The following is a 16,998-nucleotide window of genomic DNA, read 5'->3' on the forward strand; positions in this document are numbered from 1 at the left end:
TTTTTTCCTGTCAATTTCCTTTGTTATCGGTGCAAGCAAGTTGGGCCTATTCTCGTCTTAGATAAGAGAATACCTATTCTATAACATAACATATAATACTTCTTGTTTTATGACACTTTTTTTCTCTTGTAGTAGGATACAATATACAAGACTCCTTTTCTTTTCCTGTACTATAATAAGTCATTATAACCAGGGAGTTTGAGAGTTTAACTAGAACCTAGGCAGAATCTCCTGAATTAAAAGTTGTTATCTCTCGCTGTATTTTTGAGTAGATTTGAGAGCGTGACATAGCTGGAAACTCCTAAATTTTAGGAAAGTTCCAATCTTAATGAAATGTAAGTTTGACAAGAGATTGGGGAAAATTCATAAATGTGAGGATCCAACTCCATATAAAAGGATCTTTCTTCTTTTTATTTTCCTAATATGTGTGTACATATTGGATGTATTAGTACTATCAGCGAGCTAAGAGCTAACCCTTTCTTTTAGGAAAGCCTTTTAATACTCACCATTGAAGAAATAGAGATAGAGATAATCTATTTAATAAGCAGAAAGAAGCACAACTAAGACTTTTATAGAGATGGGGCATATGGTGTACTAGCATATGACTTTCCATTGCATTAAGCTTCTTAGTCCATAAATCTTGAATTTTTTGATTTCGAAAAACTCTATTGAATGGTGAGGTGACTATATACATAAAAAAAATTAAAATAAATTAATTCTGAATAATATAATTTTAGATGACTTTATTTTCATTATACAATTATTAATGATTCAATTTATACGGGAGATTTATAAACATATTTGTAAGCGATCAAAGCTATAATCTAATGAGGCCGCTAGCTATAAATAAACTTAAAAGTCATAAAAGAAGATGATTTTATTTTTAAATTTCATTCTATTTTGGGCGCGGAAAGCAAGGAAGGAAGAAAACATAGCGATCAAACACAAAAGAACTAAATAAGGAAAAGAACCGAAGAAAAATAGGCAACTTTGTTTGATTTAGAAATTTTGTCAAACACTCATTCATTGTAATAGAAGACGCATCGTTTACCATTGAAATCGCGGAATTCCCTCTCTCAGTTTCTCTCTCCAATGTCCATATTTTCCAAACATGCTTATCATCCTTTCCTCTTCGTTCCTTTCCATTTCCATTTCCATTGCCTTTCCCTCTTCTTCACTCTCTGGGTTAGGCAATGGAACAGTAATATAAAACTTCAAATTTCCTATTTATATATAATATTTTTTATATTCTTTGTCTATAATCCATCTCTCAATTATAATTGAATTGAATTGAATGAAATGGATTTCAATCTGAAAGGAACGTTGCTGATTCTGTTTATTCTAGCTGTGGAATTCTGTTTGGGATCCAATGCAAATTTGGTGCTTCCCGTTGAGCGAAAATTTGTAGGCCCTCATATAAGTTTGAGCCAAATCAAAGCTCATGATGCTCGTCGCCATGGAAGGTTTCTTGCTACTGTTGATATTGAACTTGGCGGCAATGGCCTCCCTTCTAAAACTGGGTTCGTTTTTATTATTTCAATCTCCGATTCTTATTTCGATTTCTGAGAGTGACACTTGTTAGGAGAGAAATCATGCTTACCAAAAGAGTTCATTTCAACCATGCTCTTGAATTCATTGAATTCGACTTCAATAGAAACACTCATTTAATGGATCAACTCTCAATTCTCATTATAACATTCATGATTCAACAACTGATTTGAACGACTTCCCTTGACACTGAATAGTTTTATGCATAAAATAACTTTTTGTTTATTGATGGGAAGCCATCTTCTTTAAGGGGAGGGGAGAGATGTACAAGATTTGAATCCGTACACCAACATTTAATGTCTCGCAGCTCTAGCAACTGAGCTTGACTTTGGAGACTAGCATAAAATAATTATTAGGTGTTACGGGATGTTATCCAAATCAGTTGTTTAAATAACAATTTAATTTATATTTTGTACTTGATGTGTATGTTTCTTACACTGGAAGAAAACTATCACCATTTTCATGTGAATGCTTAACTTTGTTAATTTTGTTTAGGTTGTATTATACCAAAATCGGGCTTGGCTCCCCTGCAAAGGACTACTATGTGCAGGTTGACACCGGGAGTGATGTTCTCTGGGTAAATTGTGAAGGTTGCACAACATGTCCTAAGAAAAGTGGTCTTGGAGTACGTATTTTGACTTCTCTCTCCTGCTTTTTTTGGTTGAACTGAAATGTGACTGGTTTTAAATTGCGGTTTAAGTTAGACAGCAATAGCATTCACTGCAGTTGCGAACAATTGTGAGAAAATGTGCTGTATATGACTGCAATTGAAGTTGGAATGCAGTTGTGGAGATTTACGGAAACTGTAATGTTGTGATTGTAGACTGTGATGTAAAACCATGGCTATGAGTATATTGGAGTTGTTACAAGACCTTGATTTTTCCCTAGGGTACTGGTAGTCTAGATGACTTATCTAAGTATTTATTGCTGGTGGTTCTCTGGAGAAATGTTTTATCTCCATAAACTATTACCAACAGATCGATTACTAGACAACTGAATAGGGTACCTATAATTAAGAAAAATAAGTTCAGTATTGGAGTAATCACCGAGCATAGTGCATTAATGGCATACTTTGAAATACTGAAAGTTATATTGCTTGACCACTTATTGATGCATGTTTGCTATGTCGTTATTATTATTATTTATTATGTTACAGATTGAATTGCACCTCTATGATTCAAAGGGTTCCAATACGTCGGAAATTGTCCCTTGTGATGGTGATTTTTGCCATGCCACATATGGTGGTCAAATTTCTAATTGCAAAAAAGGAAAGTCCTGCCCATACAGCATAATTTATGGAGATGGAGGTCAAACAACTGGATCCTTTGTGAGGGATTTACTTACATTTAATCGAGTGAATGGTAATCTCCAAACTGGACCAGATAGTAGCAGTGTGGTCTTTGGGTAAGTATAATTTAATACTTCAGATCATCTATACGCCCATACACACTTACACTCGGGTAGGGAAGGTAGATAGATGGCTTGATAAAGGATTGAGCCTTTGATATCATCACCATCACATCCTATTCTTAAAGACTGAGTCTGGTGCCAAATGAGCTGAAGCTCATTGGCACTCTATAATGATAAATTTCAGGGATCAATAGGATCTGGTGCCAATATTTTTCTTATTTTTGCCTCTCAGGAAATAATTCTTCATAAACAATATTTTCATTCTCCTTCAAGTTAATTGTTTTATTTTATGTGTATACTTTCTGTTATAATCATTTATCTATTTTTACTGTATTTATCTTGAGGATCTTGTTTAGTGCATTAAATACTTTTTGGGTTGAAGGTGAGCCTTGGTAACAACAGTTGGAATTGTTGCCATGTGACTGTGTCACTTGTCTAAGTCATTGAATTAGCCCTCTTGCAAATCAAGGCACAGCTTTCTGCTATTGTTCACATAGTGGTTCTGGCCTAGACCTTTCACATAGCAGGTGCTTTATAACACCAGCTTCCCATTTAAAAAAAAAATGGGTTCTTTTTCTTGCTTGGAAGTCTTTGCGTTTTTAATGATTTATAATAAAATTCAAGTTGCTTGTTTCGGTGTTTTTTGTTTGTTTGTTTATGTCTGTATTTATTTTTGGTTATGTCTTCCTGATTATTGTCTTACTGATAGGTGTGGTACTAATCAGTCTGGGACATTGGGAAAGTCCGAAGATGATGCCCTTTGTGGAATAATGGGTTTTGGACAATCAAATTCTTCTGTGCTTTCACAACTTGCTGCATCTGGAAAGGTGAAAAAAGTATTTTCACACTGCCTTGACAATATTCAAGGAGGTGGAATATTTTCCATTGGTGAAGTGGTGCAGCCAAAATTTAATAGAACTTCATTGGTACCAAAAATGTATGAGCTGAATCTTAACCTTTTGTTCCTATTCCATGTTATTTGTTGTCAGTTTGTTTGATTTCTTTCGTTGTTTGATTGTAGTTATTTGACTGCTATTTAACTTCAGAAGAACCAAGATATGTTGGATTTTCTTAAATGTTATTTTACTGAATAATTATCTGAGTTTTGTTATTGGGATTAGGTTTACTTAGGAGTTCTTTATTGTCTATTATTCAACTCTAGATAAGACCTTATGGAATATTAAAATAACCAGTGATGAAAATATCCTCATTTCATGTTTTCAATATTTTAAAAATTGTGAAAGGAAATCATGTATCTGATAAGTCCTTTTGTTATCTGTGGTCCACTTGAAAGGCCATTGAATCTCATAGGCAAGAGAATGCGGTCTTTCTGATTCTTATAATGTATTTTGTTTCCAGTTCAGGTTTCGGGACTGGAATATTGTCATAACATTAACTTCACTATATTGACAATTTCAGGGCACACTACAATGTGGTTTTGAAGGACGTGGAGGTCGATGGGGATCTTCTAGAGCTTCCCTTAGATATATTTAACACTGGAAACGGGAGGGGGACAATAATAGATAGTGGCACAACCTTGGCTTACCTTCCACCTATGATTCATAGCCAGATAGTGACGAAGGTAAGTGTAATTTAAAGATTAAGTGAATCAACTTTTTCAACTCGAGTACTCATGCTTTTTCTTTGTTGCAGGTTTTGGCTCGGCAGCCTACTCTGAAATTATATCTTGTTGATGAAGAATTTACTTGTTTTCATTATAGTGACAAGTATGTTAGTTATATGCATGATGTTATTTTACTTCATGTAGAAATGAAATGTTGCATTTCTGTTCAATTGTCACTATATTAGGATGTAATTAACTAAGTTTATATCATTGGTTTATCAGAGAGATTAAGGTTTATTATCTTGGGTGTTCAGTCCACAGGGTATGGTGATGTGAGATTGTCATTTAAATGTATATTCAAAAAGCTATCACTGTTTTTCATAATACCATCAGCAATCCAATTTTCTGGAATTTGCAAAGGGGCAAAACATTATGACAAAAGAAGCATATTGATGTGAGAGTATATGTAGGATTCACTTATTAATGTAACAGTATCTGTATATTTGTGTTATCTTTGAATTTGAGTAGAGACAGAACATCATAAATCAATTTGTTGAGTCTGAAATTACTGATTAGAATCTTGTTAAAGTGAAAGCATCCGGTAATATCTGGATTCTGCAACATGTGCTTTGAATTCTGCATTAGAAACAATAATTTGTTCAAGATGGTCTTCTGAAATTGTAACTAGGCACAGAATGTTCGATTGATATTCTGATAATTAAAATGTATTTTACTTTTGGTGAGCTAGGTTTCATTAGTTCAAGAAGGCAACAAGTGCACTTTCCAGTGCCTGGGACATGCAGCTCTTAACTATTTTTTGACTTTCTTTTGTTTGTAATTTTGCAGGTTAGATGATGGATTTCCAGCTGTCAAGTTTCACTTCGAGGGAATTTCTCTAATAGCTTATCCACACGACTACATGTTCTTCTATCAAGTGAGTGGGAACTTGATTATTCATTGTTTATGTACCCAGCTTCTGATTTGAGAAGCTGTGTCTGCTAGAGACTCAAATAGTCCGACGAGTCGACCACTAATAAGTTTATTCTTACATGAAACTGCAGTCATATGTTCAGCCTTTACTGATTTGTCCCCCTTTCTAAAATTTATCAAACACTTGTTAAATGTGGTATAGTCATTGTGCACTTGAAGTTGAAGGGACTGATTATTTATCTTCAGTTCATTGTTGACTATAGTGGTGGTTTAAGTTGCCATTTGGAGAGTTTTACACTAAGAATTTGTGTTTTCTAGAATGTATGCAACTTTTTCTGGAACACCTCACCTGGGCGAATTCGTTACAGGTTTTCAGTAATAGTGTTTCTTGATACTGTTTTGTCTTCATTGTCCCCCAGAGCGACATGTATTGTATCGGCTGGCAGAAAAGTTCGTCACAAACTAAGGATGGAAAGGAGTTGATTCTTCTTGGAGGTAAAGTTTCTAATTTTTTTTGGGTGAAAAGATATCACTTATAATTTAATCCCGTGAGGCAGTGACTTCTAACTTGGTTGAAGTTTCTAGGAGGCAAGGTTTGTTCATTTAGCTCCCTTAACTGTTTCTGATATATGTTACCTATTTCTGCTGAATTAAGACGTTCATGCACTATCATAATTATTGAGTAAGTTTCTGATATATGTTAGCTATTTGTGTTGAGAGTTAAGAACTTTCATATACGTTGCTGTTTATTAAACTATGTTGTTTATTATATATGCATGACCCGACTAATGCTAGTTTTAAGCCTTTAATCATTTTGGAAATGAGTGCTACTTATGTTGGGATGTTTATATCTTTTATTAACCTTGAATTATTCTGTATTGCAGATTTGGTGTTGTCAAACAAATTAGTTGTATACGATCTTGAAAATATGGAAATTGGATGGACAGATTTCAATTGTGAGTATATATTGTTTCCTTCTTTGTTATATGGTTTAACTTGACCCCCATTATTTATATGCTAAATGTATAACCCAAGGCTGCTCCAAGTTCATATATGACCTTGGATTCTTTCTTTCAGGAATTTTTGACAAGAATCATTTTTGATCCCTTCATACTTGATTTTAATGTCTCTGGTAAATGTTTAGATTTATGAATCAAAATTCAGAGAGCTTGGCCAAAACAAGCTTCATTTGTGTGTATTATTGAACGATGTAGTGAAAATTGGACCTTACGAACTGGTTCAACTAGGAAACCAGTGAATCGGTCCCAACATCATAACAGTATAGTAATTATATAGGTTATGCGTGGTCACACTGACCAGTTTTCAATTGAACTATACCGGTTATACCGGCCAGTTTTTATATAATTTTTTAATGAAAGTGACTTAATTTCTACCAAAATATATTATTATCAGGGATCAAAAATATAATTACATTTGTTTATACTTCTAAAATATGGTCTACCACAAAGTCGCACATTTTGTTTTAAAATGCTGTAAATAAAATTAGTTATTCTCTTTATTAATTTTCAACATTAATATTAATATAATATATATGTATATATAATTTCATCATTATGCGATTTAATTAGTGAATTACTTGATGAATCATTACACCACCATACAAATACTGTAACCAGTTTGATGAAGATCTATTAGGTTTTAGGGTTAATTCGTTGATATTTGTGTAATAGAATAATAGAATGACCTTAAAGTCATTGTCTTGTTGTTTCTTCAGGTTCTTCCAGCATTAAAGTGAAGGATGAAAAGACTAAATCTGTATATGCACTGGGTGCACATAAGCTTTCATCAGCTTCTACCGTGTTAATTGGAACAGTGTTGCCATTCTTTTTGTTGCTTATTGTCATGATAACAGTTTAATTGATTAGTTTTATGGTATATGAGGGATGACATTCATTTATTTTTCTTGTAAACGCAATGCTTATGCCTGATGCATATAGCCATTTCTCGTGCAGATAGAAATGGAATTAAGAAAGGGGCAAATTTCAGTTCCTTCTTTTTGTTTTATTTTTAAAGAAGGAAGGAATATGATTAATTTTGTAGTGGATGCAATCTCTATGGGTATGGTCATAAGTTGTTGCTAAGACAAGATTAGTTTTAAAACACAATTTTATTGTGAAATGTCATATTCATTAATCTATTACCTATATAATAAAAAAGGTCCCTCATGACATAATCTCTCATTAAAACTAAAAGGTTTCTCATGACATGTGTCAATCTCTCGATCAAAACCTTCCCTCCAAAACATGTCAATCTTCCCTTTTTGTTCATTGTACAATTTAATTCTAATGATTAATGGACTCATTTGTTTTTTTTATTCTATGAAGAAATTACATCTCACAATAAAGGGAATTGAATCCATTTTCACATGTGAATTACTTCTCCACCATTATCATTTCATATCTCCATATTCTTCTCCCCCTTTCATTTCATATTTCTCTATTCTTCTCTCACATGTCTATAATCCAATGTTTCATTCGTCAATGTTCATTTCATTTAAACTTAATGTGATGACTTCTGTATCATGCTACTAAATCTTCATCATTGTAGATTTGTTCTTATTCTATAAATATGTTATTGAAAGTGTATTTTTATTGATTTTTTCATTCATTAACCTAATTTGATGGCTTCTGTATCCCACTACTCAAGTAGATTTGTTCTTCTTTTGTAAATATGTTTAAAATTCATTTTTATTGATTTTTTTCATTCATTTGTTTACTTTTAGATATGTTCTTATTTTTAGATATGTTCTTATTTTCTAGATATTTTAATTGATTTTTTGTTTATTATGTATGTGTATTCTTATTTTTTCTTTGATTTGTTTATATTATATATATGGTACGATTGATTTCATTATTTTGTAGATTTGTTCTTCCAATAATCATCTTCCTTAGTGTATGATTTACAAGGATTTCATCTTTAACAATGACCAAACCCTCAATAACTATGTTATGTACCTGATCTCCATTTATATATATACACACATTTAGTTACAAGTTACAATATTGTATTTGTTTGTTTGTTGTTATGAATTTATTTATCTTATCATCTTATCTCGCTTTTATCATCTTATCTCTTCATTTGTAGTTTGACTCTCCCTTAAAGCATATCTACTGGTTAGTGTCATGTCTATGTGTCCCCATCTTACTAAAATCTTCAACTTTATTCTCCTTTGCACAACAAATGATGATTTCCGCGTTATATGTTACTTAAAGTGATGTCCCGGAAAAGAAAGGTTTTTAAAAGGAAACAATTTTATATCACCAATTCAAAAAAAAATTTTACTCACTTTTCCGCGTAATAAATAAAGAGTATTTTTCGGGGCGTTACAGAGGTTATATTCATTATCTGAGTGTAAAATAATAGTTCTTTAATTTTATTATGTGTTTGTTCTTTTACATTCAAAATTATGTTTTTCACTATCTGATGTGTCAACCTTATATTAGTAAGAATAATCTTTAATTTTTTTATTCTCATCATACATAATTTGGCATGTTTAATTGTTGAATATGTATCTTTTATCTAATTAATCATAGTAAATGTGATCATCATATCAGTCATAACCACTAAAGACAATTTAATTTCATTTATATCCTACTATATAAGTAATAAATTTATGGAGTATTAATATTTAATTTAATTTATATTATGTTTTGTTTGAATTTATGTATGAGTTACAAAAATATAATATAAATTTGCATAATTATAGCTAATAAATTTGTGGAATACTAATTGAGTAATAATTACTCATTAATATCTTTGAATGTATTAATTGAGTAATATTAATTGGTAGTTACACTTTAGAAACTAAAATTATTATGCATGATTTTCTTTGAATGTATTTTACTCTATTATCTAAAAACAAAATAATTGTCATCCACAATTATTTTTGTTATTTGATTTTTTATTGTGTTTTTTGATTGATTTTCTCTTTAATAAGATGTAATAATGAAAATATTAAACAAATTTCATTTGATTATGATACTTAATTGATTTGATTTATATTTTGATTAAATTATTTATGATTCGCTAATTTTAAGCAATGCTCATTATGGATATAAATTTGCATAAATGTAAATAATAAATTTGCGAAATATATTTATATTCAATTCCATTTATATTCTATTTTGTTTGAATTTATATTCCAAAATTATTAGGCATGATTGTCTTTGAATATCTTTTATTCCGTTATCTAAAAATTAAATAATTGTCCTAAAAATTAGTTGTGATTTGATTTTTCATTTGCATTTTTGGATTAATTTCTATTTAATCTTTAATAGGATGTGACAATCAAAATATTAAAGCAATTTGATTTGATTGTGGTAATTAATTTGTTTGATTAAATTATTTATTATTCCCTAATTTTAAGCAATGTTTATTATTGATATAAATTTACCGAATCATAAATAATAAATTTTCGGAATATTAATATTTAATGCAATTTATATTCAATTTGTTGTTCGAATTTATGGGTCAGTTACAAAATGAAATATAATTTTGCAGTATTATAATTAATGAATTTATGGAATATTAATTGAGTAATATATACTCATTAATGTTTTACATCATTTTTCGATAATTTGTTTCTATTTGGATTCATTAATTTATAATTTATTCTGATTTATTGAATTGCATAACGTGCATGATTAATTGAGCGTATTACACAATTATTTAACATTAGAAACTTAATGCACAGTCATGACATGTGTCAATCTCTCAAGCCCCCATGACATGTGTTAACCTCTCATCAAAACTAAAGGTCTCTCATGACATGTGTTAATCTCTCAATGACATGTGTCAATCTCTCAAGAATTCCCTCATGACATGTGTCAATCTCTAAGAACTCTCTCATGACATGTGTCAATCTCTCAAGCCCTCATGATATGTGATTTATTTAAAAATAAAAAGAATATGATTACCTATGCAAATATTAAAATTTAATGTTACTATAGCGATATTAAAATAATAATAATATGAATCATAACATATTGTTTGTAGTTATTTTAGAGTTAAATAATAATATTTATTTTTATACTAATCTTATTTTAGAATCAAATAATAATGAAATTGTTGGGAAAGTCGAGCAAGATGTTAAACCAGAAGAGATCCTGTATTAAGTTTATCCGATTTAAACAGTTAAACGGTATGGTCTGAACGTATGATTTTATATATAATTAATAATTTTTAACAATACGAATGTACTGGTAAAATATATGATTTTAACCATGTGAATGCACGAGCAACATACATATTCTTAATCATAAATGCACATGTAATATGTATTATTAATCATGCGGCAAAAAAATATCGTCCCGTGCAAATGCACGGCCTTGCTAGTTTTTTGAAAAAAATGTATGCAGTCGCAGTATAAAAGTTCTATACACTATAATATTTAATCATCATTAACTCTTTAAATCAATATTATGATACTCAATTCAGACATCAAATTAGAAGAGGTTCTGTATAGATTTTAACTTGTTTAATCAATTAAACTGTTCGGTTGTACTAGAGAATATCATCTATCATATATAATATTTATAGTTAGTTAAATATACAAAAGGGAGTTTAAATATAAAATTGAATCAATTTGGAAACTTTTGAACAAGACTACTTTTAGGCTTAGAAAAGTAAAACCCATATTGCAATTGCATTAACAATAAGAGAGGAAAGAGAGGAACATTAGAGACAAATAGTTATTGCAAGTTGTATTGCACCCTCCCAATTCCTATCAGGCCAAACACCTCCTCCTCATATTATTCTCTACATGTCTATTTTCTTCTATGATTTCTCCTTTTTTTCTTGCTCTATTTTATATCCTATTTCTAATAATAGTGCAAAATCCAAATATCATTCTAGTAGTAGGGTTTAATCTTGACCGTGAAGCCTGCAACAAGAGTCGAAGAGGAAAATTTTAATAGAGAAAAAAAAGCTATATAGAAGAAAATGATAAAAAAAGTTTGAAGTTTGAACACCTAACATGTTTTTGAAGCTTCACCAACAACAACAATAATCTCAATAGAGGATTCTCAACCTCATAGTAAGTTTTGCTCTCAATCTATTTCGGGTTGATTTGCTTGAAAAAGGAAATAGAAAAGAGAATTTCAAAATAGTTTTGTTTGCCCATAGTTTTTCTTCACTAAACTGTTTGGCTCATGACTTAGGTTATTCCAAGTTAACCTAATTTAATAAGGCCGAACCAGAATCTTAATAATCCAAAACAACTCAAATACTCATCCGACTAGCTCTGTAATAAACCGAGGTTGTTTGGAAGGCTAGTCGATGGTCGGACAAGTTGATACGTTTGGTCTGGTTTGGCTTGCATAACATTGCTTTGAATAAAAGTAATGCAAATTAATAGTGGGTGATATACTGACTAGGTATAAATCTATACACTGTAAGTATATAGATATTACACTCTTACTTTTTTGCCTATTCTATTTAGAGAAAATTGCACTAACACACTTCTGAGTTTTAATGAAATTACACAAATCATCCCTCTTTTTTTACCTACACAAACCACCCATATTTATATTCATACATTACACTAACTACATCTGCATAAAAATTAAGTGTGATCTTTTATAAAAAATGTTATGAGTGTAATTAATTGAAACAAAATATGATATATTATAGAGAAAAGTTAAAAAATATAAGAATCAATATCTCTTTATTATTTTTGGACCCGCGAGTAATTGAAATCCAAGATTTTAAGACTCGTTGGTGGATGGGTCTGGTCCAAGCAATGAGATAACCAGACCGATATGTACCCAACCCACTATTCCTATATATATATAGCAACACAATTGTAATATCATATTAATCATAATTATAGTGTTATATTGTTAATTTGCAATTGTAATATCATATTAATTCATAAATGTGATTGTTTTGTTGTTAAATAGTGTTAAATATTGATGTGATATTATATTGTTAAGAAGTGATATGATGTGATGTTGTTAATTCATATGTGTAATATAATATCATGTTGATTAAACAATTCTTACTAAATCAATTTTACATTGTAATGTTGAAGTAGTGATTTTGTTTTTATGTTTGTTTGAGTAAAATGAGTTGTATTTAACAATCAATTTAAAATATGTTTAAAATTTTAAATTATGTTTTATAATTTTTTCTCTGGTTAATCACCTACGTAACATAAGAGATTGTAGGAAACAAACACACAATTACATAAATTACTTACAATTATTTTTAATGTTCTTTTACTTTGTGGGTACCCGGGTAGCAGACCAACAGGTATCAACAATGTCATGTGACGGGTCTAGGTCAAAAAAATTAGGTAGCAGGGCGGGTCCAGATAACGCACTATACAGACCAGTCCAAACCCATTACCATCCATACCTTAGGGATAATCAATATAATGTATGTATATAATCTAGGGGGTTTGTGTAGGTATAAAAAATGGAAAAACAATTTATAATTTCACTAAAAGTCAGAGGTATGTATAGTATTCTTTTCTATCTACATTAAATGCATGTTTACTCACAACCAACTTTTGAAAATTTTGGCCCCTCACTTTAACAAATGTCCTTTTATCTACTCATTCCTTCATATTTCACCCCCAAAACGTAACCTCTACCAAACACCAAAATGGCACCTAATTATGTTTTACACACTTAACTTTTTTATCACATATTCCATCTCCTTTTCTCAAACCAACAAATTGCACAATTCATATCTTCTATTTTTTAATAATTATTCATTTCGGTCCTCATGTTTTCTATAAATATCTACTTAATCGCTAATAAATTTAACTTATCATTTTGGTATAATCCTTTAAAATATAGACTTGTGTTAGCCATTTCGTTACCTCCTATCTATTAATGTTAATAGAATTGTTAATGTGACACTTTAATTGTATGTGGCCACACATGGCAATTCTATGCTAGAAACTTTTGTCAACCCAATGAAACAACGTCATTTTGAATTAAAAAATATTAAGATACAAAACAACGTTGTTTTGTGTCATCTTCTTCTCTCTCACCAACTCCAAGAAAAAACACTCATTTTAGTTCAAGATTTTCATAAGTACCATGTTAGTCTATACTAGTAAACAAAATTTTATACCCTAAATCAGGTTTCTTCATCCCAAATTATCCTTATTAGTTCCAAGTTATCCTTTAATTTATCTACTACATTTCTTTTTTCTTAGAACAAATGGGGAACAAGAATTATACATGTGATACAATGGCTTAAGAAATCATTTTCCTTGGCTCTTGCTCAAGCCTTAACCTTGAAGAGATCTGGTCTAATTGCTTACTTAATTGGACATCTTTTGTTAGATTTTCCAAACTAGAAAAGTACCTTAAAAAAGAGGATCTTTCTAACAAAAGGCTTTAATCTAAGAACATGAGTACAAAAATGGAGAATAAGAATATTCATTAAGAAAATAAAAGATAACTCATTCGTTTAATCAAAATAAATTAAAGGATAAATTGGTATCAATAAGGACAATTTGGGGTGAAAATTTAGGGTTCAAAATTTCGTTTACCAGTAAAGACTAATTTGGTACTTACGAAAATTTTGAGGGACTAAAATTCATATTCTTTTTTAAATTTTGAAATGACATTGTTTCGTTGAGTTGGAAAATTGTTTTACTGTGAAATGACTACATGTCGTCACATGTGTAGTTAACGTGCCACATCAGTGATCCTCTTAACATTACCAAATGGGGGTAATAGAGGGACTAACATATGTCTACGTTTTAAAAGTTGAGGACATATTAAATTTATTAGGGACTAAATTGGTGCCCATGAAAAACATGAGGGACCCAAATGACTAATTATTCTTCATTTTTTGTTTAGATAAATTACACTGACACTCCATGAGTTCTAGTGAAATTATACAAACTATTGTTTTTTTTGCACATATGGAAACCACACCTAATACACACACACACATTGCACATGTTACTCCAACAAGGGAGATGAGTGTAATATTTTAAACAAAAAATATTTGATGAGTGTAATTTTAAGCTAAACTTCAAAGGTTGTTAATACAATTTACTCTTAACTAATTAGTTATACATTAGCTAGGATAAACTCATCATTTTTATACTTGAATATAGGAATTAATTATAAAATCACCATTATCCTTTGTTATTTAAGCAACATCTTCTTATAATTGTTGATGCATTTTGTAATGAACAAAAATGAGTTTTTTTTAAATATAATTTAAAGTTTTTACTCCGATTTGTATTGCATATCGTTCATCATCTATGAAATGACGACGAGATAAGTTTTGATACATATTAGGTTGTTAAATATAACATTGATAATTTCTTACAACTTAATGGAGAAACTGATATCCAACTTTTGTTGAACTAAACAACAACTTCTCCTCCCTTTATTACTCACTTATACTTCAAATATTTGAATAATAAGATAAGTTTAAATATTTTCTAATCTTTTCTGGAAGAAGAAACAATATTTTCCATTATTTTCTTAATTTCTCTATTGGAGACATCTACTTGTCCATTACACTGAGGATGATAAGATGATGCAATCTTATGCCTTACTCCATAATGTTCACAAACTTATTTCCAGTTGGGAGTTGACAAAGTGGGATCCTCCACCAGTAATGACTACTCTTGATGCCCCAAAGCGACTAAAAATATTCTTTTGTAAACAACTTATCATTGTTTTTTTTCCATTTTCTTTGTAGGTTGCTATGACTTCTACCCACCTAGAAACATATTCAACAACAAACAATATATATTCATTAGGTCCCATAAAATACATACCCCAACAAGCGAATACTTCAACTTCCAAAATACTCTTTAGAGGCATTTCATTTCATTTGCTTATCCCTCCTTGTCTTTGGTATGCATCACAACTTTGTACGTGAGCTTTGACATATTTGAAGAGGGTTGGCCAATAGAATTATGCTTGACGAACTTTGGCTGCAATTATTTCTCCATTAAAGTTCCTTCCATAAGCAGAATTGTGGTAGTGCCAAAATATCTTTTTAGCTTCAAACTCATCGACACATCTCTGAAGGATGCTGATAGTTACTTCTTTGAAAGGTATGTCTCGTCCTAGATATAATTGTTGGACTATTTTAGAAGCTTTTTCTTTTTCCGATGAGTATATCTTCAGGAATGATCCCCAAAGCTTTGAAGATGGCCATGTTAGTAAACCATGGTCTCTCTTGAAGGATAAATAGATGTTTATCAAGAAATTCTTCAACTATTTCTTTTTCTCCTAAAGTGATCTCATCATTCACTAGCCTGGATAAGTGATCAATCACCACAGCATCCTTTTCATTCTTATCCCATATTTACAAATTAAATTCCTGTAGCAATAGAATCCATCGAATTAGTCATGGCGCAGAGTCAGGTTTTTTAAGAAGATATTTGATTGTCGCATGACTAGTAAAAATTATAATTTTGGCGCCAATCAAATAACTTCTAATATTTTTCAATGCAAAAACTTTAGCTAGCAATTCTTTCTTCATTGTTTCATAATTGATTTGAGCTTCATTTAAAACCTTACTAGCATAGTGTATTGTTTGAGCTTCTTTGAGATGTCCTTGATGAAACGACAATAGAATCCTGCATGTCCGAGAAAACTCCTAATACCTTTGACATTTGTTAGAGTATGGAGTTTCCCTATAGTGTCTATCTTTGGTTTATCGACTTCTATTCTGTTTGAATAGATCTTATGCCATAACATTATTCTTTCAATGACCATGAAGTGACACTTTTCCTTGTTCAAAACTAGGCTTATTTCCACACATAGTTTTAGCACCGTATCCAGGTTATCTAAACATTTATCAAAAGTTGATCCAAAAATAGAGAAATCATCCATAAAGACCTCAATGCATTTTTCTGCCCTATCTACAAAGATAGCCAATATGCATCTTTGAAAGGTAGCTAGTGCATTACACTGACTCAAAGACATTTTTCTGTAGGCGAAGACTCCGAAGTACATGTGAATGCAATCTTTTCCTGGTCTAATGGATCCACTATGATCTGATTATAACCTGAATAACTATGTAGGATGTTAGGTATCAGTGGCTAAAATACACCTAGAAGGGGAGGTTGAATAGGTGGAGCGGTCAGAGTATCCGCTTTTCGAAAACAATAATTAACGCTGAAATAACCCCAGATTAATCAATTAATAGAATATAAATAATCGATTAACGTTATCAATTTAATCGATTAAAATAGCTCAGATTCTACAAACAGATTCGGCTTCGTGCACGACAATCAATCGAGATTGAAACGAATATACAGAGCTAACAAATGTATCACAGTTACAACAGTATAGTAAAGAAACAGAATATCGCAATTAAAACAACTATACAAAGTAATCGATTAAAGAAATAAAGAGAGAAAGAGGGAAAGAAAAAATCCTGCAACACGATTATTATCCTGGTTCGTTTGCGTGTCCACTTGCAAACTACATCCAGGCCTCCGGCTAATCTGGGAGATTTTTATTCACTATAATTGAAATAATGTTTTACAAGCAATTCTTCCAATTACAACACTTAGATATTCACTTGAAACA

General features: G+C 30.8%; 1 protein-coding gene across 2 annotated transcripts; it reads left to right on the plus strand.

The window, feature by feature from the left end:
- Positions 1-1,020: 1,020 nt before the first annotated feature.
- On the plus strand, positions 1,021-7,517 carry LOC109338436 (aspartic proteinase-like protein 2). Of its 2 annotated transcripts, none has more exons than XR_002106552.1 (10): positions 1,021-1,520; positions 2,044-2,173; positions 2,705-2,952; positions 3,668-3,895; positions 4,378-4,540; positions 4,612-4,685; positions 5,369-5,460; positions 5,874-5,947; positions 6,337-6,408; positions 7,188-7,469. XR_002106552.1 is itself a non-coding variant. In XM_019575673.1 (10 exons), the coding sequence occupies exons 1-10, from the start codon at positions 1,300-1,302 to the stop codon at positions 7,328-7,330; spliced, it is 1,443 nt and encodes a 480-aa protein (XP_019431218.1). In that variant the 5' UTR covers positions 1,024-1,299; the 3' UTR covers positions 7,331-7,517. The 2 variants fall into 2 exon arrangements, 1 of the variants encoding a protein (XP_019431218.1); XM_019575673.1 differs by having other exon boundaries at positions 1,024-1,520; positions 5,369-5,456; positions 5,872-5,947; positions 7,188-7,517.
- The last annotated feature ends 9,481 nt before the right edge of the window (positions 7,518-16,998 follow it).

This window comes from Lupinus angustifolius, unplaced genomic scaffold (assembly GCF_001865875.1).
Source record: "Lupinus angustifolius cultivar Tanjil unplaced genomic scaffold, LupAngTanjil_v1.0 Scaffold_25_366, whole genome shotgun sequence".
Taxonomy (NCBI): domain Eukaryota; kingdom Viridiplantae; phylum Streptophyta; class Magnoliopsida; order Fabales; family Fabaceae; genus Lupinus; species Lupinus angustifolius.

Coding starts and splice junctions, on each gene's coding strand:
- LOC109338436 (XM_019575673.1), top strand. CDS start 1,300: ATGGATTTCAATCTGAAAGGAACGTTGCTGATTCTGTTTATTCTAGCT. Junction 5,457..5,871: donor ACTACATGTTCTTCTATCAA/GTGAGTGGGAAC, acceptor ATTGTCCCCCAG/AGCGACATGTATTGTATCGG. Junction 6,409..7,187: donor TGGATGGACAGATTTCAATT/GTGAGTATATAT, acceptor TTGTTTCTTCAG/GTTCTTCCAGCATTAAAGTG.